At 44.2% G+C, this 26,962-nt stretch overlaps 3 protein-coding genes across 3 annotated transcripts in view; 2 read left to right on the top strand and 1 right to left on the bottom strand.

The window, feature by feature from the left end:
* DCX (doublecortin) overlaps positions 1-14,210 on the bottom strand; it is a 112,914-nt gene extending 98,704 nt beyond the window's left edge. The window contains exon 1 of the mRNA XM_057399453.1: positions 14,194-14,210. The gene's annotated coding sequence lies outside the window, so the exon portion shown is untranslated. The remainder of the gene's footprint in view (positions 1-14,193) is intronic.
* On the top strand, positions 622-1,454 carry SERTM2 (serine rich and transmembrane domain containing 2). The gene has a single exon (XM_057399466.1). It carries the CDS (start codon positions 824-826, stop codon positions 1,103-1,105), a length of 282 nt encoding a protein of 93 aa, XP_057255449.1. The 5' UTR covers positions 622-823; the 3' UTR covers positions 1,106-1,454.
* A 1,982-nt stretch (positions 14,211-16,192) lies between the features above and the next one.
* ALG13 (ALG13 UDP-N-acetylglucosaminyltransferase subunit) overlaps positions 16,193-26,962 on the top strand; it is a 28,274-nt gene continuing 17,504 nt past the window's right edge. Inside the window, exons 1-11 of the mRNA XM_057399430.1 lie at positions 16,193-16,316; positions 16,568-16,736; positions 16,967-17,105; positions 18,840-18,948; positions 20,521-21,096; positions 21,415-21,498; positions 22,287-22,337; positions 23,080-23,126; positions 23,992-24,064; positions 25,795-25,876; positions 26,231-26,411. Of these exons, the coding sequence (XP_057255413.1) occupies positions 16,236-16,316; positions 16,568-16,736; positions 16,967-17,105; positions 18,840-18,948; positions 20,521-21,096; positions 21,415-21,498; positions 22,287-22,337; positions 23,080-23,126; positions 23,992-24,064; positions 25,795-25,876; positions 26,231-26,411 (1,592 nt within the window). The 5' untranslated portion in view covers positions 16,193-16,235. The remainder of the gene's footprint in view (positions 16,317-16,567; positions 16,737-16,966; positions 17,106-18,839; positions 18,949-20,520; positions 21,097-21,414; positions 21,499-22,286; positions 22,338-23,079; positions 23,127-23,991; positions 24,065-25,794; positions 25,877-26,230; positions 26,412-26,962) is intronic.

The following is a 26,962-nucleotide window of genomic DNA, read 5'->3' as shown; positions in this document are numbered from 1 at the left end:
CATCTAATTCCACAGAATGTGGGGCCTTCTCCTACCCATTAAGTAGTGAGTGCTAGTAAAGAAGAGACCTTAACAATTAGATTTGCATGGTCTTTCTTTAAAATTAAATACTCAGTGCTCCTCCTGATCATAAGGTTTCTCACAGGAGCAGGTGAGGGTTTTCTTATTTGTTCAGGAGATACAACATATAGGCTTTGCTATTTCGATACCTGGTTTCATTTCTCTCTCTCTCATTTTTTCCCTTTTAGAAAGTCAACTTTTTGTGTGTTCCTAATGAGAAACTCAAAACTCCATGCTCTTTAAGCATGTATCAATAGCTCTGGATTAGGAAAGAAGAGATTCCCCCCAGCAGTCTGGCAAAGCAGAGAACAACCTTCCCCAGCTCATGCAAGGACAACCTACATGCTGTGGGAGAAGCTGGCAGAAAGCTGACTGGAAAACAGCACCTGCAAAGACCAGAGCTGTGCAAACCTTTGTAGTTCAGTTTGAGAGAAGGACTAAAGCTCTTCACCTACCAAAGGAGGTGGCCTACGAAAAGAAGGACCAAAGCATTTTCAGGACAAAATAAAAGCCAGATATAAAACACAAGTCTTAATGCTTGTTGTTGTTGTTGTAAATGGCAAAATGAGTTGCAAAGGCCTATCTCATGCAATCTGCTTAACTGTGTGAACCAGCAGTCTTGAGATGAAGAGGATGGAGCAGTTCTTGCTGAAGCCATTGTGTATCCTAAGTTTCCTCTCTTGACCTACTTGGTGAGTCTGGTGAGAGAAGACAGCAGACCTGAAAGTAAATGGTGAAAATGGACCAAAGGTGACAGAGAGCAATGACTGAGCTTTATTTCAAATTCCGTGGAAACCTGACGGGCCGCGTCCACTTTCCAACTCTGGCTACAGAAGCAGACACAAGAGCAGATAAATATTCCAGCCTCTACATGTATGTGGGATTGTTCCTAACACTTCTGGCTATACTTCTCATATTGCTTTTCTCCATGCTCTTGCGCCTGAAGCATGTTATTGCCCCAATCACCACGTCTCCAGAGAGCACTGAGAATACAGTCCAGCAGTTCACAGATGTGGAAATGCACAGCAGGATTCCTACCACTTAGAGACCCCAAAGCAAAAAGGCCTGTGTGCTTGTGAAACATGTTTTGTTCTGCAAAATGGTTGTGGAAAGAATCTCTGCCTGTCTGTTGAGCCCTGGAACTTACTGCACAACCATCAACAGCAGCACAGAGCATCTGGAGAGTGTCAGGCAGCTCAGACTGACTGGCTGGGGCCCACTGGCTGTTGACACTACATACAATGTGTGCGCAACAGCCTCAGTAAAACTGACATTACAGAAACCTGCTGTTAGGAAAGCCTCCTATCCCTCCAAAAGGCCTTGCAGAAAATGGTAAAAGCCACAACGACAGCCAAAAACCCAAAGAGACATGTACCAGAATGTGTTCTGGAGCCTGGATTCCAGAGCCTGGATTCCAGAGCCTGTTCTGGAGCCTGATTTATCTCTCTGCCCTTAAATTCCTTGTGAAGAGTTGAATCAAGAAAGTGAAGTGGCGTAAGCAGGAAAAGCCCATGGGACATGTACAGAAATTATCAGTGGTTTGGAATTCTCAGGAATTTATCCCATTCAAGAAGGAAAACCATAAACTGCTTTTTTCCTACTTGATTGGCAGATTTACACAGCAGAGTTTCAGAAGTATACAAATGTGTCATCACCTGCTGGAAGTATTGGTTCCTGACATTAACAACCACACAGGGAAGAGTTGCATTCCAGATATCAGAAAGAGATGGAACTTTTAAAAGAGGAAAGAAAATAAAAATAAAATTGAACAAAGGTTGAAAATCAAAAGAAAGCATCAGCAGGAAATGAGCAGCAGGAGAAAAAAAGACATTCTACCTCTCTCTGCCTTTGTTCTCCATTAGATAACTGAGGTGAATACAATCATGTTCATGCCATTTAGCCTCCCAAGTATCACTCAGTAATTAAAATGCAGTGTGAAGTGTGAGTCAAATGGACATCATTCTCCTAAACAGACCCAAATTCATAATCCCATTTCCTCTCGTACTCATGTTGGGTTTTCTTCCTCAAAAGACAGACCAGTTCTGCCAAAACTTTTTCACTTTTCATTTGTTTTCCTCCAAAGAAAGTTGAAGAAACGCCAGGGCCTGGCACTGCAATAATGAATAGTGTGAACAGCTTTGGACATAGACTAATGGGGAACACACAGATGGAAAGTTAACTCACTGAGCACTAAAAGATAGCACTGGATTCAAATATCCTGGCAGATCATTTGGAACAGTGAGGAAAAAAAATGTTTCCTTACATTTGTGAAATGATAATCTGACCCAATCCTCTCACCTCTGACTGATGCACAGAGACAGACTTTGCTTCTGTGGATGGGAAAGATGGAATCAAATACAGCACGTTACTGCTGGGAGAGTCACTGCCTCTTACAGACAAACCTTGAGCAACATTGTTTGAGCTACGTCTTTACAAGGCATGAATTTTACCCATCTTCTCTTCTTTATTTCAGTCTCATTCTGGCTTAGCTATACAAGCCCTATGTGCTTTCCACATTTATATACACTTATTTGCCAATTCTTCTTTCTCCAAGGGCTTGGGAAGTATAAAATCTCCACACAAAACCAATGCTAAAATCAGAGAAGACACTGATTCCATGGACTTGTATTAGTAACAAGAAACTGCTTCTCAAATGCTTTGTGTACAACAGGTTCTTTATTTACCTTTAAAAGTCTGTATATGGGTAAGCTGTTTGGTTTGGCTTTTATAGCTGATTGTGTTTGTGTGGAGAACAGAATGATAAGTAACATCCATACTGGATACAGTTGGTCCACAGGCAGGACTAGTATTTTCTCAGTGATATATTTAGTACAAAACTTTAAAAATTGCTTCCTTATTTAGAATAGCACCTTTTATACTCCATTAACCACACATAAGCAGGTTTAATCTGTGAAATAGCACAATGACTGCAATGCTCCAGGCTTGGGGAAGAGCAGCTCGAAAGCTGCTCATGGAAAAGGACCTGGGGGTGCTGGCTGATGGAGCTGAACATGAGCAGCTTGTGCCCAGGCAGCCAAGAAGGCAAACAGCATCTTGGCCTGCATCAGCACCAGTGTGGCAGCATGGCCAAGGCAGTGATGGAGGCTGCACCTCAAATCCTGTGTCAGTTCTGGGCCCCCCACTACTAGAGAGACATTGAGGTGCTGGAGTGGGGCCAGAGAAGGGCAACAGACCTGGCGAAGGGCCTGGAGCACAACTGTGATGGCGAACAGCTGAGGGACCTGAGGGGACTTGGTATGGACAAAAGAAGGCTCAGGGGGGACTTTATCGCTCTCTACAGCTACCTGAAAGGAGGATGGAGCAAGGTGGGGGTCAACCTCTGCTCCCAAGTGACAGGACAAGAGGAAACAGCCTTAAGCTGAGCCAAGGGAGGTTTAGACTGATACTAGGAAAAAGTTCTTCACCAAGAGGGCAATTAGGCATTAGAACATGGAGCAGTGGTGGAGTCACCACCCCTGGAAGTATTCACAAGCTGTGTAGACAAGGCCCTCAGTGACATGGTTTAGTGGTGGTCTTCCCACTGCTGGGGAGCAGTTGGACTTGATGATCTTAAAGGTCTTTTCCAACCTAGCTGATTCTGTGATTCTATGATTCTAAGGGAATACAGCAAACACACTCTCAGCAATATCCACATGCCATGCTTGCCTGTGTTTACCTGGAAAAGAAGGCAGGAGGCAGGTTGCCCTTGAGCTTTCTGCCACAGGGATAATACACAGGTATCACTAGGCAGGATGGCGGCTTCACACCCCATCTAAAGATTGGCTCCTCAGGGAGTGCTACTCTCAGTACTGCACAAGAGCACAAATTCTGTGTGATAATTTGGATATTAATCCAACTAAGACAGACAGCTGCTTAGTTAATGACATTTAAATGTAACAAAAATCTATGCAGATCAAGTTGGCTTGGTATTTGTCACTCATTCAGCCATCAGGAAGCAGACTAGCCCAAGACATTTCTCTTGTCCTGTACAACTGCTTAATTTTTCTGATGTGGCATTCAAAAGCTACAATTTAGAACATAAATGTTCTAACATATTAAATCAGCAACTAAACCACATGAGCCAGCACAACTATCACTGGAAAAACCTTATTTCCAAGAAGCTGCAGGACAGATTCAAATATTGACATAAACATCAGCCCTACTAATGGGAAATGATAGTATCAGAATTTAAGTTGGGACCCAAATTCTGCTTGCTCTGACCTCAGCTGAAAAGCCGCCAGAGGCAGATGTCAAGACTCTGTTTCTTTCCTTCATACTAAAGAACGTTAACTCAGAAGAGTCTCACAGCCCTTTAAAACTTATTCAATAAATATACTGCAAATAAAAATGTAACCACTTTGTATATGATTACATTTTATCACATGGTATCTTTGAGCAGACTGTGTATTTCTATGTAATACTGCTAAGGAAGGCAGCCCTATCAACACAAGTTTTCCTTTCTAAAGCTTCATTTCACACAAAGTATCTGTCCCACTTGATATATCAACAATCCCAGAGGCACTCAGAGTGCCTCACCTGATTGTACAATGCCGCCAAATTTTAAAGCCTTTCCCATTGAGAAATAAAAGAATGTCTTTTCCCCCTTTTCATTCTCATTTGTAATGTCCAAGACCTGACATCACCAAGAAAAGAGGCTGCTGGATGCATTGATCTGTGTTTGCTGAGTGGGACTTCGTGGACTTTCGCATTCTTTAGCTATACGGAGTGGCTACTGGAACTTCTGCATGGATTTGCTGGATCTTGGAGAACTGCAGGTTCCATACCCTTCCCCTCCAGGAGTCTGTTTCCTTCTCACTTGTCCATCTGCTACAGAAAATTGGGGGTGCTTACAAAATAAAGAGACATGGTACTATCAATGGTCACTGCTCTGTGCCATTCCCATGTGTGGATCTGAGGGACTAGCTCATATGCAGAAATAGGCTCAAGCAGTGCCACTCATTTCAGATTAATTGTTGGCTTTAGGGGGCATCTGTGTAAAGTATCACTTGAAACGAGACAGTTTGTTCCCAGCTTTACTTCTGTCTTAGACACTGGAAGCAAATACGACTATTTAGTGAATTCCTCACCTTCTCTATTCAGCCACAGGGATGCACTGCCAGCAGAAGACTCTGGGATGCAGACAGACTATGGGACTATTCAACAAGCAGTTCTTTTCACTGAGTTCAGATGCAGCAAATGCAGTTGAGCTATACCCAGTTTATCTTTGTGCATGTCCCGTTGCTTCTCCTTCCATTTACCTTTGCATATCACTGTGTGAACCACTTACACAGGAAACTGATAGGAAGAAATTATCTAAATAAAATCTTTACATTCTTAAAGTCACATTCCCTTTGATGTAATTTAAAGGTAAAAATGAGGAGAAGCCAACCACCTTTCCTGACTTGTTATCACATGGTTTGACTTCAATGTTGCTGATGCAGGAAGCCTGTGAGGTTTTGTCTCATTTCTGCAGATTTTGTCTTTGTGGGTGTATAAATTCTCTCAATTGTTTCCCACAAGGAAAGACAAACACTGCAAACAAACGTCTCCATGGCCAGGAAGCAGTGAGAGCTGCTGTCTGTCCCTCAGGTGATTAGATGCAGCTATTTCCACTTCCCAAGGCATCATCTTGCAGCAGTAATCGTCATTTGTTTTCATTTTTCTTAGTAGACCCATCTGTAAATAAATGTGACCTGCACTTCTCCTCTGGGGAAAGCTGTTTCTGCCTTCTTGTGAGTCTGAAAGATCTTTCATTCAGTGTTATGAAGGATGTGAGACCATTCCATTGAATGAAAATAGGAGTTTGAACTCAATTTCACCAGACAGCTGGGGAAGGCACCGTTTAGGCCATTCCAGTGTGTACCTGTGGTTATCTCATCCTGGAGTGACCATAGACTATTCTTTGTCATGCTCATCTACAACCATCCTCTGCTGTGCTGAAGAAGCCCTGCAGTTCTTCTCTCTGCTTTTTTTGCCATTCTGCAGTCTTTTGAACAACCCCCAATAGAGCACTGCAGCTTAATGAACTATTTCAGATTTGCAGAAATCCAATCAAATTGATGTTGGAACTTGGTCTGAAGAATAGGACTGGGAGTGAGGAAATCAGAGGGTTTCCCCTTTTCCATCACAGGCAACCCAGTTTATGATATAACATGCTTGGTGACAGGAACTACAATACACAAAGCTAACTGCATGCCTAAGAAGTCTGGGTAGCCACATTAGTTTGGAGTGTCTCAGAATTTAGGAGTATCATAGAACTTGTTTTCAGCCCTTTTCTCCCAAAGTCTCTCTAGTCCAACATTATTACTTGAGTATATGTCAAGAAATCTATCAACTCTCCATTGACAGTAACGCTTTGAGGCATAGGACCATCACGCTATTTATTTAGTACAAGCCTAGATGAAGAATGAGGGAAGTTTATCCAAACTACTTCCCATTCCCTCTCTGTCTCCCAGGGTATTCCTTCATCTTTTCCTGTGTTTTTTGTTGTGGTAAGTGGCTGGCACAGGCTCTCTCTCTGATTCTCTCTATCTACTGAGAAATGTATTCTAATTAGAGTTCTTTAAGAGTTTTAGCATTTCTAGAGGGAATTAGTTCTTTACAGAAGCAGGGTTTTCTCCAGTGTGGGATTCATACCATAATTAGACAAAATGTTGGGCTAAATCCCAGTGGAAAAACTGCACTGTAATTGGTGTTCATTTTTGCTACATAAACCCATGGAGACCATGCTGATTCCTCTTATTGCAGCCACTTCTGAAGCACAGTGTTCAATTTAAAACTGATGTATCATTATTATGTAGTACCCATAAATATCCTCAAGACTTTATTCATCTAAGAAATCTGATGTGAACCTTCTTCCTCTGAGAAAAATAAAATGTCCCAAAGAACATTTAAGATTAGTGGCATTCGCATTGCCTGCTCTCAGAAGCAACAGATAACAGCCAGCCATGCTTTGCCTCATGGCTTTTGTTCAGGCATCATTGAACTCAAGTGGGAAAAGAAACACCTGGCATGGCACAAATCACATCTGGATGTCAAAGTTAGGTGCACAAAAGAATTTCTTCCAGCCTACAGAATATATAGGGCAAGAAAACAGCTGATTACAATCATAAACCAGAGGTACCAACCACCAAAGACAGATCTTGTTGAATACAAGCCATAAGTGGCCAGATTTTGTGGAAGAGAAATACAAATATTTAAATGGTTTGACTGCATCTAACAAATCTTTAATGAGGATGGGTGTTGTTAGGAATTGCGAGCAATCTCACAAGGTTTTGCTGATTTCAGAAGCCCAGGATGCTCAGGATGAGGCCAATCAGTTAAAGTCACCACCACAACAACTGTATTTTTATGGAGGAACAAAACAGTTCTCTGTGTATATGCAATTCTTCTGGCTAATGAGCACCTTGGGGTAGGTTGTTCACAAACACAAAACAGAAAGGGACCTGCACTATATCCCAGCAGTACCTTGTGCAATACCAGGCTCAGGATCAATGAAGATTTCACCTGAATCCTCCCCAAGTCACTGCCTCAAAAAATAAAAAATAGAATTCCGGGTTCAGAGGAACCAAAGGGAATGATTTTGCCTATCAAGACAGAAATCAAAGATCCTGGAGGGAAATGGGACACTGTCTGCTTCAGAAGATGTTTCCTTCTGATCTTATACATGAATCATTTCTTCAATATTAAAGCTTATTACATTTAGAAATACTAACTTATTTTACTAGTTATGCCAGAGGTGTCACCTTATCAACTGTGGGTGCTGCCAGGCAATTATATCCCTTTGCTAAGGGACAGAAAAAGAGCATTATGTGCTTCATGGCAAAGGCATTGGGTCAAGTTCAATGTTGTCTGATAGCAACCTGGTGCCCAGGAGCCTGCAAGTATCCTCCATCCAGTTTCTGATGGCCACCTAACTGCCATATCTCCAATGAAAGCTCAGAGCCATTACCAAAAGGACCATGCTGTGAAGCATGAAGAATATTCTCTGCCACAATTCCACCTCCCACACAAGACAAAGGAAAGCTGACCTGAAAGTTTCACCTCACTTTTGTATCAAAGATCTCTATCTACCCTCAGCTGTCAACCCAATCTGACTGACAAAATCAGACAAATCAAAACCAAGGCCCTTCATTTGTACTGATTTAACCATGAATCACCATTTTAGTATGGCACAGTGACAAGAACAGTGCTTTGTAGTGTGCTGCTAACAGGAAACATTGGTACACAAAGTCTTATTTAAATGAGCAGTCATATTTAGTATCCAAATGTCTCTTAGTTTCATCAGGGAAACGGAAAGGCAGTGTTACTGTAAGTGGAAACACAACTACAGTGTTACTGTAAATGGAAGTACAGGCGGCCATGCATAAGCATGCTACAGGGTGGAGCGAACAGGACTACTGTGAGTTCAGCAAAGTTTTCTCTGGGGACAATACAAAGTTAAACAGTCTTGTTTTGACATCAGTGCACGCATCAATAATGACTCTCCCAAATGTAACCCTGAGTTCTGTTTTAGATCTAAGTCAGTTAAATTAACACCTGGAATGAATCTAGTCCAATATTTCTCACTGAGTTCTAGCAAGATTATTTATTTTAAATAGCTGAATGTTATCCTGGAAGTATGATGCAAGAGATCCTGAGAGAAGATGCACCATTACATGTCAATACCTAAATAAGAATATATACTTGTAAAGTGCACAGGCACACACACTCAAAACATGACTATATATCTCTCTTAGGCAGCTCTCTGCATACATACTTAGGACTTTAAAAAATAAAAGCCACAATTTTTTATCTTCACATCCTTGTGAAATGTACCACATGAATATTAATCCTCTGGTTTGCCTCTGCATAATATATTTCCAGCATTTCTGGTGGTAAATAGAAGGCCATAAACAGGAAATGCAAGCAAGCGGAGATGTTCTGGTATTGATTCTTCTCACTATGATTCACTGCTATATAAACATGCAAACAAAAATAATGGTGGCCCAGACAGAGCTGTTAAAGAATCTCTGAGTTGGATCTCAGTGGTCTGTATCTAGTGGCGACATCAAGCCCTAATGTCTAATGGAAAGCAGACTGTAAATAATAAGCTTGCACCTTATTAATACAAACAAAAAGGAGAGAGAAATTAATCACAACTTCGTCACTGCTATTAGCACCCCTACTGCTGCTGTAAAAGTCTGGGAATGATGCAGACGGTGCGGTCCCTCTGAGCAGGGCTTGCTAGAAACAAGCAGCTCGGCACATGAAACATCATTCCATGTTTCAGGCCTTGTGCACGTCTCTGTTCATCGCCTGGGAAATGAATCTCATATGATTTCACTATTTCACTTTGGTTTTGAGAGCCAGCTGGGGAAGAAAAAACGGGCATTGCAAATGTAAAGATGCGAATACTATTCTGAAAAGACAAACAGAAAGGAGCCTGCATGCTTGATACCTTTCAGTCTCCTGGATGCAGTGTATGCGGGCAGCCCTCTACTGGTATGAACGCCACTGATCATGTTTGCCCAGCACCCGTGCTCTTCTGTTTTCTTCTCAGGCAGAATCAGAGCAGCTTTTCATTAGTTGTAGGGTATATTCAGCTAGTCTACATACTTGATCAGTGCTCTGACTTAGGTGTCTCTGGGCTTCTCTGGGCAACCTGAACAGGTTCATACAACCTTCACAGTAAAGAACTTCTTCTAGTATCTTCTCTAAATCTCTCCTGTCAGGTTAAAGCCATTCCCCCTTTTCCTATAACTAACTGCCCTTGCCAAAAGGCCCCTCTCCAGATTTCTTGTAGGCCCCCTTTAGGTACTGGAAGAATGTTATAAAGTCTCCCCTTAAGGGGCCTTCTGTTCTCCAGGCTGAACCAGCCCAGCTCCCTCAGCATGTCTCCAGAGGAGAGCTGTTCCAGCCCTGACAGCATCTCTATGGCCTCCCCTGGACTCTCTTCAACAGCTCCAAGTCCTTCTTATGATGAGAGCCCCAGGGCTGGATGCAGGACTGCAGGGGGGGGGTCTCATCAGGACAGAGTAGAGGGGGAGAATAGCTTCCCTTGACCTGCTGGTGATGCTTCTAAAGCTGCTGGTTTACTTGGGTATAATATGGTATTTCCTTCAAAAATGCACATCAAAAAGAATAACTGAAACATGAAGTTTATCCCAGTTCTAGTAAAAACGCATGCAAGGCACCTCAGGATTTGCTGCCTTCAGAGAACACAGCTTGATTTCAGGGAGTCTGACTTGCCTGGATGAAAATTAGTTTTTAATACATTTGGTTGTCAGAGGGATTATGCAGGAATATGGAATGGCAGGCCATTCCTACAGTGCTTTGCTGTGGAGGTGTTTGCTAGTGGCCAGTAGGCGAGGAATAGTGGCGTGTGTTTTCCACAGACAGCAAGGACTGATGCCAGACTGTACCAGGCAGAGGCTCCCTGGGGAGCTGAAGGGAGTTGCCAGGAGACATCACCAGATCGAGTGTTCACAGAGACAGACTCAAGACTCCCTCCTATGTTTGCATACCAGCCTGTTTTGCAATCATTCTTCACATGACTTCCTTTACAATCTCCCAAATATCCCCACCACTTACTAGAATTTACCAGCTTTGAGAAATTTTATGTGATATGAAGCCCACTTTCTGGTTCTTTAATGTGAGCATTTTACCCTTAGAGGCATCACACATCAGTAAAGATCCAGCTCATAAGCCAGTTGAGCCACACTCCTTGTAACAAGGATTGAAACACAGTGTATGCTATGTCCCAGTTTAGAGGGGACCTGCTTCATGGGCAGGACAAAGACCAGCAGCACTTCCATAAATTAGTAAGCTCTGAGCTTCCAGAAGTTAGGTCTCAAAGAATCATGACATTGTTTGAATATTCAGCAAAACAGGAGTAATAAAAAGATACATAGTTATAGTTACAGACGTACAATAAATGTTATTTACGTGTTAGTCTTCAGGGCCTTCAGATTCAGTGAGTCATTTTCTCAGTCCCCTCTTCAGAAGCATAAAGCCTTAAAAATCATGATTATCAATTCCAGAACCTGGGGCTTCAAGATTTGCCATCAAAACTCCGAGAAATCCATGAGGGCTGTCAGATCATGGACACTCATTCTAACAAAGCCAAAGCCTCCCTTCCACTTCAAATGTAAGATATTTAGCCAGTGGACACAGTTCCTCTGTGCTGCATCAGCACCTGTCTTTTGCCAGTCAGCCCTGAGGAAGAGGTGACCTAACATCCCCTTCACTGTCTCCAGTCAGTCTGAGCCTCTCTGCAAGCGATCTGACAATCCTTGCTGACAAATAACAAGCCCACAAAGAGACAAGTCAAAAGATGTAGAAATGTTGTGATGCAATACTTCAGTGTACTATTTAAATTCACCTGACAAATGTTCCTCTGTTATTTTCCCAGACCAAGCATCTCTGAATCATGATAATATAAAGGAATCATTCCCCAGAATGTTCTCCATCTAATTTTCACAGTTCCCTATAGTAACAGAAATACCCCTCATAGGTACAGCAATACATCTGAATGACAAATGTAAAGGAAGTGAACATTTTTTCAGTTCAAATTTATATAAAGCCAACTAGAAATAGAAGTAAGACTATCTTTACTCCTTTTTCACATTCATAAACATACAAAAAGTACTGAAGCTTAATGTAAATTTAGTGTGGAGAAATCTAATAGCTCTCTTGTGCCTCACGTCAGCCACTGCACCATTATATCATAAGCCAAATGGAGAATCAATCTGTGCACAAAATACAGGGTAAAAGAAAGACAGGGTTGTATGTTTAACTAACTAGTCATTGGGTTTTTGATTCAGATTCAAAGAAAATCAGACTTTGTAGGCTTTGAGCTTTACCTGCCTTTCTGTTGGTGTGTATGTTTTAATGATTCATTATGGTTCATTATGTGATACCTTGTCTCCAGCCTGTGCGTTTCAGGAGTCATCAGAGTTTTAGTGCACCAGTTATGAGTTAGTCTTCAGAGTTCAAGAGCAAACTGAGGGCAGAACATAGTTTTCAGATACCAAGATGTGAACTGACTGGTTTACTTTCGTGCATTTTCTCACTCCTGAATAATATAATTATGGAGCTTTCAGGGCAAACTTTGGCAAGCTGAGCTGAATACAAACTGACAGTGCTCAAAACTGAGCCATCCAGAAACATTTCAAATAGAAGCCAAGGAGAAAGGAGGAGGCACACATCATTTCTCACTTTAAAAAAAACAGCTTGCACTCCTGCCATCTTCAGTTTTTTGCTCAGATGTTGTCATGGGAAGAACACATTAGAATATAAATTATGCCATATAAAGCACAGATGGGAGCAATCTCTCACAAGAATGTATATTCCATTTTAGCCCTCTCTCTGGTGTCTTGGACTACATTATGTCAGATTGAGCCCATATCTCTTGAATGCCCCTCATAGTATCTCACACACATATCCTGGAGTTAAAACAACTGGCATTGGAAAGAGACTCGCCAACACAAGCAGGGATATGTTCACCCAGGGTCTGCCCCAAAGGCAAACTGCCTTAAAGCCATAAGGGATCAGCTCCAAGTATCTCATTCTGCAAATGATCTGTACTTCTCATGGACCAGAGAATAAGTGCTCATGGACAAAACTGTACCCTACACAACTTTTAATGAAAATAGCAGGCACAAATTACCATGAGATCGAGTCCTGTAATGGATGGCTTTCCCTTTTCTCTTTACTTTGAAATCATCCTGACAAGCCTAACTCCATGTGCAAATGGGATGCATCCTCCACTAAAAACAAAGCAAATTTAAGTCACTGCAATGTTACTTTTGAGTATTTTCTTCTAGTCCCTACCCAGCGTGATGCTGGGAATACAAGCTGCAGAGGATACTGACTTTCAGTGACACATGGAAAATACCAAGCTGGAATCACACAGACCTGCTCCATACCACAGAAATAATTCCAGTAATTTCTGAATTCTCATCATTCTAGAAAGCAAGTGAGCAAAACAGGGTCCTGTAGAAGTGAAATTCAGCATTCATACATAAAAAAAAATGAAAATAATCAAATGCAAAACCTGATGATTGTTGTACATGAATCTGTACACAATGTATTGTAAAAATAGCTATATTAACCCTTATTTCAAACAACACTGTATATAACATCTTCCACAAGGAGATTGAAAAGGGATTCAGTGTAAGGACTCCCTGTTGACAGGTGCTCACTCCTCGACGTTTTTGATTAAGAAATCTGAACTATAGATTCCTGTTCTAACTGCAGAATCAATGTGTGGGTGTATCATGATGGTGAGGGTTTTTTTCAATTTGGGCAGAGTAAGAGCATGCATTTGGTTATTTACAGTGCTTTAGATACAAATGAGCAGTAATTTCCTAAACTACTGTAATTAACCTACTATAAAATAATTACATAAACAGGAAAACACTCCAATGTATTTAAATTCTATCTCTTAATAAATTGCAATCATATAATTATCCTGAACTTAACCTTTTATGACAAAGTTTTACGAATGTCCTGACCCACATCTCTGATAAACCATGAAAAATTTATCATCTTTCCTTTCAGCCCAAAATCTGACTTCCTGCCATCAATTGTCAGGATCTTGACCGCACTAATAAAGCTCATCCAGTTCCAACCCTCTGCCATGGGCAAGGACACCTTCCACTACCCCAGGCTGCTCCAAACCCTGTCCAAGCTGGTCTTAAACACTGCCAAGGATGGGGCAGCCACAGCTTCTCTGGGCAACCTCTGCCAATGCATCACCCTCAATAGTAGAGAATTTATTCTTAATATCTAATCCAAATCTGCCCTCTTTCAGTTTAAAACCCTTATCCCTCATCCTATTATACTCTCTGTTAAAAGAGTTCTTCCCCATCTTTTCCTGTGGGCCCCTTTAGGCACTGGAAGCTGCTCTAAGGTCTCCTGGGAGCATTCTCTTCCTGGGAGCATTCTCTTCCCCAGACTGAACAACCCCAGCTCTCTCAGCCTATCCTCCTAGGGAAGATGCTATCTTTGTGGCCCTCCTCCTGACCCGCTTAAGCAGGTCTGTATCTTATGCTGGGATGACAGAGGTAAGTTGTAGGTGTCCTTGCTGCTAATTCTGTTCCTGAATTGCTGTTTGGGTTTCCTGGATTGATCATGCAAATAGCACGTTACCTTGTGTTTGCCTGATGGTCGCGGGACTGCTGGACCTGTTGCTGCCTCTGCTCTGCTTGCTTTTCTCTGGTGAGGGTCAGGCTGTTCTCTGTTGGAGAGGTGTTTGCCTGGCTTGTGTTTTGGTCACCCTCAGCTCCTGGCTTCCTTGTCCTGAGGGACAGCAGTAAGAGCTGGATGAGGCTGGTCAGGGCCACCCTGTGCACTCAGGACTCTGATATTGTTTCGCTCTACAGCCTGTTTCCCAAGATAAAGTACCACCCTCCCCCTGCCCATGTCTGCTGTCAGCACCATTTGCTTGAATAAAAAAATAAATTCATTTCAGTGTGGCTCATTATGCTAAATGAAAGCAACGGGGGGCTAATGAGCATTGTGAATGAGCCATTAACATGGCAATCAGTGCTATCCTCAAGATAGCTACATCTTTCCTACATCTTTCTTGGAACACTCAGTAGCATTATACAGATGTGGCCTCATCTATTAAATTTAATTCAGGAAACAAATAGATTTATATGTCTGAGTAGTTTCTTTCTGTAGAATTGTACATTGTGTTACACTTGCAATTAATAACAAAGCCCTGCTAGTTCATTTTGTGGAACTGCTGAGGGGTTAGTCTTAGTCTTCAGTGGACAGGACTGTGCTAACAGAGTTAATGTTTGGATTATCTGGAACCCAGAATGTTGTCCCTCTCCTACTTCCCCCTGGTTTTCATCACAAAAGGGAAATGTACCTGAAACAATAAATTTACTGATGACTTCATCTTCGCAATGAAGTTAATGTGGTTTAAACAGCATTTTTATATTTCAGAAGTGGCCTTCACCTCCAGCCTCAGCTCCTGCCTGATTCACTGTCCCTTGGCTCTGAGGATCACATTCCACAGGAAGCTGACATACCTTTGCTCAAGGAAGCAGTCTCCTCAGACCTCTTAAGAAGGCAGGAAGACTGCCCTGAAACAGCATCAGAAAGATGTGTGCTTAAAGGGCAATAGGGAGGAGGAGAAACCTACTTGTATTCAGTGATACTCAGAATGTGTCTTTCAGAAGGCCAAGGGAAGAAGGCAAAAAAAACCCTCTTCAGTGTTTTCAGACACTGCTGCATTGAAGGCTTTTAGAACACTCAACGTCTGCACATGATCGCCTCCACGAAAAGCTTTTCATAGCACTGCCTTGTAGCTGGAGGCACAGAAGATGAGCAGCTCCCCAAGGAGCTAACACTGGTCACTGGCGAAGTGAGGGAAAGAAACGCGGAGGATCTGAAAAGGATTCCAGGGTTTTCCTTGAGTTGCAGTCTCAGCTCCTGTGACAGGTTCATCCATTCAGACCGCTCAACTCTTATGTCCGACCTCTTGGAATCAAGTAAGTCAGCAGAGAGCAGTTTCTATGGGTTTGCATCATTTCTGGGGGAGTGGGCACAGGACACCTACATAGCCAGAATTACTGAAGCTGTCTAACAAAAACACAGAATGCAGAGTTCAAACTATGTCTTTTTCCCTTCTGTTTCCCACCTTCACCAGTCCCTGTGGCATCAATGGAAGGAGAAACCCCCCCAAGCTCACTCGCTGGCAGAAACTGATACCATCTTCTCCTGCCTCCACTCATCTGAAGGCAGGTTTGTATCCCCCTGCCTTTGCTCTGCAACGCTACAAGTCCCCAGCCGATGCTCTCACCACGAGCGGTGTGTCCCAGAAAGGCACAATGCTCAAGGGGATGTGTCAGGCCCTGGGCCGCCATTGCAGGACCCACTGTTCAACCGCTTCAGGCAACGGCTCAGAAACACCAATCTCCTAAGCACGAGTGAGCGCTCCGTTACCACGATCCTTTCGCGCTTTCTCTGCCTCAGCAGGAGGACCGAGACGCCGATCCCAACCCTGCCCCGTCCCCCGGTCGCTGGGCGGAGAGAGCGGGGCCGTGAGGAGAAGGGGGCGTGTCCCCGTGGCGCCCTCAGCCTGGCCGCCATTTTGGGGCGGGCAGGGCGGAGCGGGCGGTGCACGGCGCCCTCTGGCGGGTCCCCGCGCGCAGACCCGCTCGGCGCTGGGGCCGCCGGCCATGAAGTCAGTTCTCGTCACCGTGGGTACCACCAGCTTCGATGACCTGATCGCGGCCGTCTGCTCCCCGCCCGCGCTGCAGGTGAGCCCGCCCCGCCTCGCCGCCGCGCCCGCCGCACGGCCTGCCCCGCCGCTTCAACCGCGCGCCTGCGCGCTGCGAGCTGCTCCGCCCTCCCCATTCCCGCCAGCGCCTGTCTGACGCGGCGCGGGGAGCGGTTGAGTTGCGGGGAGCGTGAGGGGCACGGTGTGTGGTACGGAGGCAGAGGGTAGCCGTGGCCCCGGTGCCCGACCTAGGTACACGCAAGCCGCCATTCTGCCGCCCTTCCGCCGCAGGTGCTGCAGAGCCTTGGCTACGGGAAGCTGGTGCTGCAGGTGGGGCGGTGCGCGCTGGACCCGGCGCTGCTCGGCGGCCCGGACGTGGCCGTGGAAGTGGAAGCCTTCCGCTACAAGGAGTCTCTGGCTGAGGACCTGCGGAGGGCGGACCTGGTCATCAGCCACGCAGGTAGAGCCCCGGCTGCTTGCCGAGCCTGTTCTCCTCGGGCACGAGTGGAAGTCGGTTGGATGAAGTCTGTTCCTCAACAGCTCAGGGTGGGCTGGCAGTGAGTTCATGCCCACACCTGAGATGAGTGGTTAAATGTTCACCGTCGGGAGTCCCCTGTGCTGCAAGAGCGAACAGGGAGATATTTCATGTATCAGGGCAGAAACTCAGCGTGTTTTCTGTTTCTCCTCTAGGCGCAGGTAGCTGTCTGGAGACTCTAGAAAAAGGAAAACCACTAATAGTAGTAATAAATGAGAAGCTGATGAACAACCATCAGCTTGAACTGGCGAAACAGCTCCACAAAGATGGGCATGTCCTCTACTGTAACTGCAGGTATGGAGCTGCTATGGCTGTCCTAGCTGAACAAGGAGGGTTCAGCATCGGCACTGGCTTACAGCACTGAGAATGTGGCAGGGAAATCTGCATCCTTCTCTGTAACAGCCATTTGTTTGCAAGGTAGATTTCCCGCAGTGGATCGGTTCCAATTCACCAACAGCCATGCTTTTTTGACCACGGCTCCTTTTAAATCTTTTATTTTTCTTCAAGGGCACATGTATTCAGATTGAAAGAAGAGCAGTTTAAAGCCAACAGAAGTGACTGAATTTGGAACAGTCAGGTAGCATCCTCGAGGCACCCAGTAGGTTCACTCTTTCTCTGCTCTTAGCAGGTGTTGGATTCTTTTTGGAAGTCCAGAAACAATACAACCCAGACCATTGGTTTGTAACCATGAACTCTAAGGACTAAATTGTTCCCTGCAGACTTAGGACTCCCATTTCATCATTTTCCTGTTTGGATTTTCCTTATAAAGGGCACTAAAGTTGACTTGACATCATCAAGTTGAAAGGATTTGGAGTGTTTAAAATAAAACATGAAATTGGCCTCACTGGTATGGATCAGGAGTCCATGTAGTTCAGTATCCTCATTGCAGTAGCCATATGCAGATGTCCAGCCTAAAGTAGAAACGGGGCACAAGCATAAGGTACTTCCTTGGGTTAGATTCCCTCTCATGCTCTTAAGTGCTTTGATTGAGGGGGGATTCCTATACAGATGCTGTCTGGTTAATAACTTTCAATATCTCCTTTTTCCAAGTACCTTCTTGGGCTGCCTTTTCAACCAAACTTCCTGAATGCACCACATCCTCTGACAAGGAGTTTCACAGATTGCTGCCTGTCACTTCAGGGGAACAAAACAAAACACTACAAAACCCCAGAACAAACCACCAAGCAGCCAACCTCCCAGAGAAGTACCACTGCCAAAACACAGCCCCCCCCCCCCCAATGACACCACCAAAACAGCCAGCTCCTTTTATTTGTTTATCCTAGCTCCTGTTAGATTCATTTGATCTCTTGTTTTGACTGTATGTTACTGTTTTCTCTTTATGATTCTTTATGATTGATTGCACTCTATAAATAACAGCTGACCCCTAAGTTGAAGGCAGAGGAAGTGTAACTCCTGTTCCTTAGTCTGTATCTTACTCCTTTGCCCTGCAAATGGGATTTCATGTTTTGGGAGAGCTTTCTTAAAACACGAGGCCTGTCACTCACTTCTGTTGGGCAAGTCCCTTACCTTATTATCTCAGTGCTTCTGACAGCTTTGGAGACAGGAAGGAATTTTTGTTGAGCAGTGCCTGGCATCAGAGTCTTTATTTGCAGCCTGACAAAACCAAGCAAACAGATTGATTTAACTGTTCTTCTGGCTATGTGTTAAGTGGAGAACTATGCCGTGTGTTCAGCTAGGATGGGTATCCTGGGATGGTTTATGGTGAAGGTCCTCAGGTCTTGTTGAGTCACCCAACATTGCAGCCAGAGATAAGAAAGTAAAGAGCTGAGATTGTTTGTGACAGATTGAAGCGTGTTCTCAGCAGTGCTGTCTGTGAGCAGTGAGCGCTGGGGCCCACTGCTTTGTGGGGGTCTTGAAACAAAGTGTATTGAAACATACACTTCCTTATTTTTGCTTCCATGCTAAAGGATTATGTATGGATGAATAGAAAGAAACTTGTGTGGAGAAAAAAAAATTCCCTTTGGAGTGGATTTCTTTTTAATGTCGGGTTTTGGTCTGTTTCTACAGCACTCTTGTGGAGACGCTGCAGTCGATGGAGTTACCAACTTTGAAACCTTTTCCTCCTGGACAGCCAGAAAAGTTTGCTTTGTTCTTGGATCAAGTTTTTGGGATTCAATAAATAATACAGAGGAATAAAAATGACAATTAAACCTTTATTCCTCTCCTAGTGAGGTCTTCCATACTTAGAGTCCAGCAGCTGGGACAAACCCTCAAAGAACATGTCTGTTAGCATTAACCAATGTTAAATGGTTCCTGTCTAGCGCGGGTTCAGAGTTATCTATGCTACAAAGAACAGAGTGCCAACAAGGAAGGGGAGTATGAACTGTCAAGTTTCTTGGACAGACACATATTTGCCTCATAAAATCTGCAGGAGTTGGTGATTGCAGTGAGGAGGACAAGCTAAATTACTTCTTAACCAGTATGGCATGCACGTCCTTGTCTCTTGACCATACTTTCCTAGTTCTAGTGGAAGTAAGTTGTTCTTTTTGATGTTCCTGTGATGTTCTGCAAATGAGCAGATGTCTTCAGCTCTCATGTGTTTACAGAAGCACTGAATGGAGAATTGAAACACAAATTGAAGCCTCTTCAAAGGGAAGGGGCATGTATGTGGTAAATCTGGGTGGGAAGAGTCAAGAGTTGCAAATCTGCTGCCAAACTGCCCCCCAAAATACAGCATGGCCCATAGGAGAGGAACTGGCTGTGCAATGCAGTCGATCCATTCATGCAGCTATGCCATCATTACTTGGTTTGGACTTCTCTGGAGTGTGGTGTTTCCTGTTTGATGCTGACTGGAGCTCCCCATTTCAAGTGTTGAGATTGTCAACTGTGTTGATGCTCCCATCCATTGGTTTAAGTAAATACTCTGAAAAACGTTCACGCAGGCTGTTTGGTGTCTAATCTCCAGAATTGTCTCAGTGTGCAGCTGGTGCTGACAGCTCTGCCTGCAGGTACATTGCTTGGCTGGGTTTTGTTGGGTTCTCTTTTTTTGGTTGCTGTTGCTTAAATGAATGTTGCTTAACTCCTGGATCAGTGCATCTGATGTCCTAGCGCCATTTTGACCAGCAAGTTAAATGTGCATGGAATCACGTTCCCAATCAAATGAAGCACAAGGGTTACAAGAGGAGTAGACAGTGCTGCACTGTCGTGCGAGAGTGATTTTTGCAAAGTTTTCCCTGAACACTTTATTAGAGGAATTTTTCACTTCATGATTTCTATGGAGCTGGTGTTATTTCCAGTTTACTGCTCACTCAGCTCCAGCCTGAGAGCACACAAGAATGTTGCAGGCAGTTTTGAATGACCAGTTGGCAAGGGCTTAGCAAGGGTTCCCTTCTCTCCCAAGCTCCCAGGCAGAGGTTCCCTAAAGGAAAGATGGGGAAAGACTTTTTAGCAAGGCCTGCTGCGCTAGGATGGGTTTAAACTAAAAGAGGGGCGATTCGGGCTGGATGTGAGGGGGAAAAAAAACCCACAAAATCTTTACAACGAGGGTGGTAAAACAGACGCCCAGGGTGCCTGGAGAAGTGGTGGATGCACCATCCCTGGAGACACTCCAGGCCAGGCTGGATGTGGTTCTGGGCAGCCTGATCTAGTTGGAGATGTCCTTTCTCATTGCAGGGGGTTGGACGAGATGAGCTTTGAGGGTCCCTTCCAACCCAAACTCGTTTATTCTGTGATTCTATGACCTCCGTAGGGGGTTATCGATGTTCGAGGGACTCGAACCCACGGTCCCGGCCGGCCCTTCCGGTCGTTAAGGGTAGAGCGGAGCAGGGACCGGGGGGCTCCTGGCTGGCACCGTAAAATGGCCGCGGAGGGGTCTCCGCCGCCGGGCCGCGCTCGGGGCCGACCCGCGCTCGGGGCCGCTTTCGGTGGCCGGCGGGCAGGGAGGGGAATGCGGGAGCCGGACCGGGCCGTGCTCGGGGCTGCTCTCCGTGTGCGGCGGGCAAGGAAGGGGGTGCTGCGGCCGGGCCGGGCGCAGGTGGGCGCGTTGTGCGGCGGCCCCTCATTAGCAGCAGCCGCGCGGCGAGGCCCCACGCGCCGCTCAGCGCAGCGCTCTGCGTGGAGCTCCCGCGTGCCGTGGCCGCTTCAGCCGCTGCCGCCTTCGCCTCAGCCGCTGCCACCCGCGACGATGCAGAAGGGCTGGAAGAAGTACTTCGGGCAGAAGTCCTTCAGCGAGGTGGCCATGGACAAGTACCTGGGCAGCCTGGGGCTGTACCGCAAGGTGACGGCGAAGGACACCTCCTGCTTCTTCCGAGCCGTCTCGGAGCAGGTACGCGGTGGGACGGCTCCGGTAACGGTCCCGGCGCCTCAGCTCCTCGCCGGGCCGTGTCTGCTGCCTGCCCGCGGGTGGTGGGTGATGCCGGAGACCCCTCCGGGGTGCCCCGTGGGTGGGATGTGCGAGGGGATGTGCGGTCACCCTGGGGCTCCCAGTGAGCTGCTTCCCACAGCTGCCTGTGGCACCCTGCAGTACAGTGTGTTGTGGTGGGGTTACCCATAAACTACGAGTAAAACAAGCCTAGCGGAAAGCATAACTTTAATATTTTCTTTCATTCTTCTACAACCTTTTATGGGATTTTTTTTTTCCCAGCTGTTTTTAACTCAAATTCACCACCTAGAAGTTAGGAAAGCTTGTGTTTCGTTTATGAGGCAGCATCAGCTTCAGTTTGAATCTGTAAGTAATGTCCATGTTCAGCAGCTTTGCACGTGTAGTCGGGGGGCGATGTGGGAGGTGGCGAGCGGTTTAAGGTGCGCTGAAAACATGTCATGCTTTGCCAGGCTTCGTGCACGTAATAGAGCAGGAGCAGCAGCGTGCTTGCTTGCTTACCTTGAGTTGCTATCGCACAAGTTTTACTTGGGTTTATATTCTGAAGCTCCTGAGATCAAGTTACTAATACCTAACTAACCTGTAAGGTGGTAGTTATTGGTGTAGTATATTCTCTCTGGAGCAGAATTCAGTAGGCAGGAAATTCATAGGATTTTGGAGTAAAGAAACAAACATCAAAAGATGGCGGAAAACCCCAGAATGTGTTTAATTGTTGCATAAAGTAATGAGATATTTAGGTGTATTTATTTTGGTAGGGTTTGTGTGTGTTTGTTTGCTTGGTTTTGGTGTGTGTTTTGCCCCCCAGTTGCCTTGTAATCACAGTTAAGTGCTCAGTCTGATTTAGGAGGCAGATGAGTCCCTGTTTACAGGATTATGCTCTTAAGTTCTTTAGACTCTCTTGGTATTCCCACGTTGGTACCCCATGCAGGGAGCAGTGAAGTCATACCCCCAGTCAGACCACAGCCCTTCAGAAACCAAAGACGATAGGAAGTGGCAAACTAATCCCCAGTTTGGTGTCTGTGCTCCCAACCCCTGTTCTGCCCCCTTCCATTCACTAGCCAGTAATGGGCAGCTTCTGTTTAACTTTGCTTTGCAACTAGCTAAGTTTTTACATTTGTTTTATTCTTTGCTAAAAGTATGTGGAAGGATCATTTGAGAAATACCTTGAACGACTGGGAGATCCAAAGGTAAGACTGATCTAATACTTGGTAAGAGATTAAAATTTTAGGGGCCAAAACCAGGAAAATAATCAGGTGGTTGCTTAAAATTTGGTGATCTGGGGTTTTGTGTTTAGATAGACCCCAATCCTGGGGTTCTATTTTCATAGGTAATACAATGAATTTGTGCTGAATATTCACATGTATAAACCATATCAATCAGTATCAATATTTTACTGGTGCATTTGTGTTAGTGCAAAGGAGCAATGTGTGCAGACTGGACAGTAAAGCTGAAGCCTCTCATGGGCCTTATTCATAATTGCAGTTCTTCTCTCAGAAGGAAAAGGCAAAATATGTGTGGTGTACGTCACATCAAGTGATGATCAGGCTTTGCAATCCGCTGGTTCTTCCTCTGTCCCCAGGTTCAAACACTAGAGATCAGACTTTTTATGAAGACTTTAGCCAGTAAGTGTGGTGGATGCAGCAATCTCTGAAACAAATGTAGTGGCTTTAAATTAAAACAAAAATACATCTTGAGTGATGTGATTAAGAGTTGCTGCCAGAACTAGCTCCATTTTATTCAGCTCATGCCCATCCCATGTTGCAGGCTTTTGTATGCCATAGAAGTGGAAATACTAATATCTCGATTCTCAATGCATTGGTTGTTTTAAGCAATGGATGAATTTGGTTACATATCCTCATAGAAGAGAGAACTTAGGTTCTCAGTGTTGAAGACTTCCGCTAGCTCACGTAGTCTCATAATCTTGCACAGGAAAGTGCTGGCCAGCTGGAAATGAGTGCCTTATCAGTGGTGTACAAGTAAGTGTCTCTTCCTTAAGTTTCATTTTGCTTTTACTTTAATGGCATTTGGATTCTGGCCCCAGGACCTTTTATTTGTTTGTTGCTGAGATAGTAATGTGTGAAACATGCTGAGAAATGCTGTCCAAACAAAGCTAAACTACTGTGTAAACAGGTGCCACCACAGCCCCTGTTCTCATAGCCTGCATTTAAGGGGAGGGTCAATTTCCAGCTATGTTTATTATCTTTGTGCTAATGTTCAAAGAACATTTCCTTCTAGTGGCTGAAGGATAGAAAACGGGAACAAACAAGTAGCTATGTGTAGTGGAAGTGCTGTGTGGTAATTATAAGCATAACTAAAACTCATGTAGGTGTTCTTGAAAGCTCCAGTAGTGAGGAGTAATGGGCCTACTTGGTGTGTAAGCTCTCATGCTTATGTGAAAGGTAACATAAGCCTGTGCAGGTGCTGCTGTCTTGTAACAAGCTGTCTGGCTCTCCAGTGGTAGAAGGAAGAACCCTCCCTTTGCAGGCTCATTCTGTTCTTGTACTGAAGGAACAAACAAGCTTTGCAAGAGTTCCTGGTTCCCTGTGCTGCAGCGCTAATCGTTTGCAGGGTGACACTTAAATTGCCTTGGTGTCTGAGCACCCTGCTGTAAGCACAGATACCTGACCTAGTCTGTGACTAAGTGTAATAATCTTTCCCACATAACTGTTTTCCCCTAAGATGAGTGTTTGCTCATCTAGCTCTTGCTGTATGGTAGCATTCATTTATCAGGAAAAGTATTCTCCTTGTTTTTCCTATAAACAGCTTCCTGCAAACTTCTCCATAATATGGTTCTACTAAAAGTGTGTTCTTTCGAGTATTGTTTTTCCTCTGCTTACCTAGGCGAGACTTTATTCTCTACCGCTACCCTGGAAAGCCACCCATTTATGCTACGAACAATGGCTTTGATGACAAGGTGAGCAGAAGTGAGGCAATTTCCTACCCCTAAATCCTAGTGACCTCCAGTCCTGCTTAGCTGTTAAAACTTGCCACTGGAATTGGGCTCTTGTAAGTCCAGTGCTCTTTTGTACCTGAACAAAACCCCAAACTGACTTCAGCTTGTGGAAAAAGCACAGTATTTGCACAGCAGTGAATTATAGTAACTTTGCTTCCCATTTGAGAGGTGGATCGTGTGTTGTTCTCCTGCCAGTCGTTTGTTACGCTAGCACATTATCGCAGAGAAGTCCAGTTTTGACTGGAAGAGATAACATTGCAATTCCAGAATGTTCTTCCATGTCTCTGAAATCTCTTTGGGTAAAAACCCTTCTCAGTGGGAATTTGACTGATCCAACAAGGTAAAATGAAATACCTGGGTTGAGCTGAAGAGCAGAACAAGATCTGTTTATTGTATTGGTGAAGAGAGGGTGTTTTCCCTCACCTCCAGTACCTCTGCTCTTGACATTGGATGAGGTGTGCAGCTTTTCTTCTGAAAACAGGAAGTTAATGGAAATTGATTAACAAACTGGTTCATTTCTATGACGTACAAATTGAGCACAGTTAAGAACAGGAGCTAATGGAAGAGCTTATATAGACAAGAATTACTGCTGGGGGTCAAGAGAAAGCACATAAAGGAGAAATATTCTGTGTTACATCCTATCTGCCCCTTCTTGTGTTTTCTGCAGTCATGTAGATGTGTCCACACAATTCCATGACTAGCTTGGGCACAAAGCCAGAAAAGTTGCTGCAGTATGGAATTCAGTGTAGGCTACTATATTTGCCAAAGAGGCTGGTCTGTTCTGAAACCTGTGCTGCTGCAGCTGTTCTCTGTTGGTTAGAGAATAACTGCCATTGTTTACATGTGCTTCTTTCTTTTTCTGCATAGCTTAATCTAACTCAGAATGAGCCAGCTTTAAAAATCAAGCAGGATGGTCTGTGTGTTTGTCCTCAAAGGCTTCATCACCAGAGCTCTCATTAAGTGTTGGCAGCTGTCTGTCATTACCCTGCATCTACAGCCAGTAGCTCTGTCTGCTGTTGCTCATTCTTACCATGAGATGAGAGCTTGAGTTGGCAGAAGGCATAGTGCACACTGAAATAAGAGCCCTGGCATCCCAGCTTTTGCTGGTTAACTGGGAAGCTTCCTTGCTGGGAGTGTGCTGACAGCCTGGGCTTTTGCTAGTTGTGATCATATGGCAAGATGAGGTTTGATGGTGTATGTTTACGTGGGATGTCAGTGCATATGTTGCAGAAAGCAAAAGGACAACGTAATATCTCTAAAAGCAGGGATTTGCTGAGGGCTGGAGAAGTAGATGCTTTTCTAGTCCCTCAGGCAGGGAACAGCGAAATGTGCCTTTGTTGCTTGGGCAGTGTGTATTGGGGTACTGAATTTAATAGCTTGTATTTATTTTACCTCTTGAGCACTTGGTGGTTTCAGAGGTAGGTTGGAAACCAATTATTTCATGTTTAATGCAGCATGATGTACAAATTGATAGTTTTCCTTGGTATAATAGACAAATTTATTTAGATAGTTTACTAGGATTCAGTTTTTAAGCTGATTCTACACCTTTTTCATATTTAGAGTATTTATTGGGTTTAGATGAGCTGGTATTGACTGTAGAATGAAAAAGAATTATGTGGTCTTGAGCTAGGATTTCGAACACAGTTAAGTTTTACATCATTCCGGACTTAAACTGTGTTTTCTTTTCCCAGGTTTTGCTGTGTTGTTCAGGCAATGGCCATTATGACTCTGTGTATACAAAACAGTTCCAGGAAACTGCTGCTATTTGCCAGGGTAATTTTGAAATCCTTTTCCTATGGAAGAAAATTAGGTGTTTTCATATGTTTATAGGCAGTGTTTGCTTTGGTTTTCAGAGGTGCAGTGGAGAAGGATGGAAGCTCATTTATTGTATATTAATGTACGCTTGTTATTCTAGCTGTTAAGTGGGGTATTGGACCAAATGACTTCCAGAGGTCCCTTCTTCCCACCTGAATTATTTTATGGTTCTCTCATTAACTGAATGTAATATAACAAGTGCTTTGTAACAATAGATAATATATGAAGATACGCTTACCTTGAAACTTGCAGCAGTTCTTACTGTTCTGGTGTTACCTTAATTTGGTTTGAGCTTTGTGTTGATTTGTTCAGCTGTATTATATGAGATCCTGTACAAGGATGTGTTTGGCATGGATGAGGAAGAATTAAAGTCTGCAGTGGAGATGTTTCGAAGTGGATCCAAGAAGAACAGAAACAATGTCTCTGTGGCAAGTGAGGATGCAAACTTTGATTGTCTTCATGAAAAAGTATCCAGAAATCCATCAGAAAAGAGGTAGTGTTTTGGGAGGGGAATATGGTGAAAGGGAAGGAAAAAACCTTTAAAAATCTTGCAAAGAGCAATTTTTTCAAGGTTTTTTTTCCAGTGTTTATGGGTTATTAACTCTTTTATCTATCCTGTGGCGCAAACACAAAGCTGAAATATATTGTGGAAGAGAATGTGCTTTCCTTGGGGCTGGGAAGTATCATGTAACTGAAAAGCCTATGCTGCTGGCTATGTTATAGTTGTGTGTTACTCTGTAAAATGACAGCTTATTTGTAAATAAAATTGATCTTTGTGATCAGAATTTTAGTGAAAACCTGTTATTATCCTTCTAAGCCTCTGTCACTCTGCAGAGGAATTAATGTATTGAGAAAATCAGCTCTGCTTGACTTTGTCCTCTTTTGGATGGAATCATACCTCAAGTAATAAAGTGGACTCATTCAAGTCTGTTGGATCACTGTGGACAAGAGGAACAGGCAGGATGTCACTATAGAAACCCTCATATCCTGTGTTGCTCAAGTCATTAGAAAGGCTTGCAGGGTTGCAAGGGTTGCATCTGAATG

This window comes from Pezoporus wallicus, unplaced genomic scaffold (genome assembly GCF_028554395.1).
Source record: "Pezoporus wallicus isolate ANWC-B61680 ecotype Strahan unplaced genomic scaffold, APGP_CSIRO_Pwel_v1 contig_13659, whole genome shotgun sequence".
NCBI classification, from domain to species: domain Eukaryota; kingdom Metazoa; phylum Chordata; class Aves; order Psittaciformes; family Psittacidae; genus Pezoporus; species Pezoporus wallicus.
This window is presented reverse-complemented; position numbering and strand designations above follow the sequence as displayed.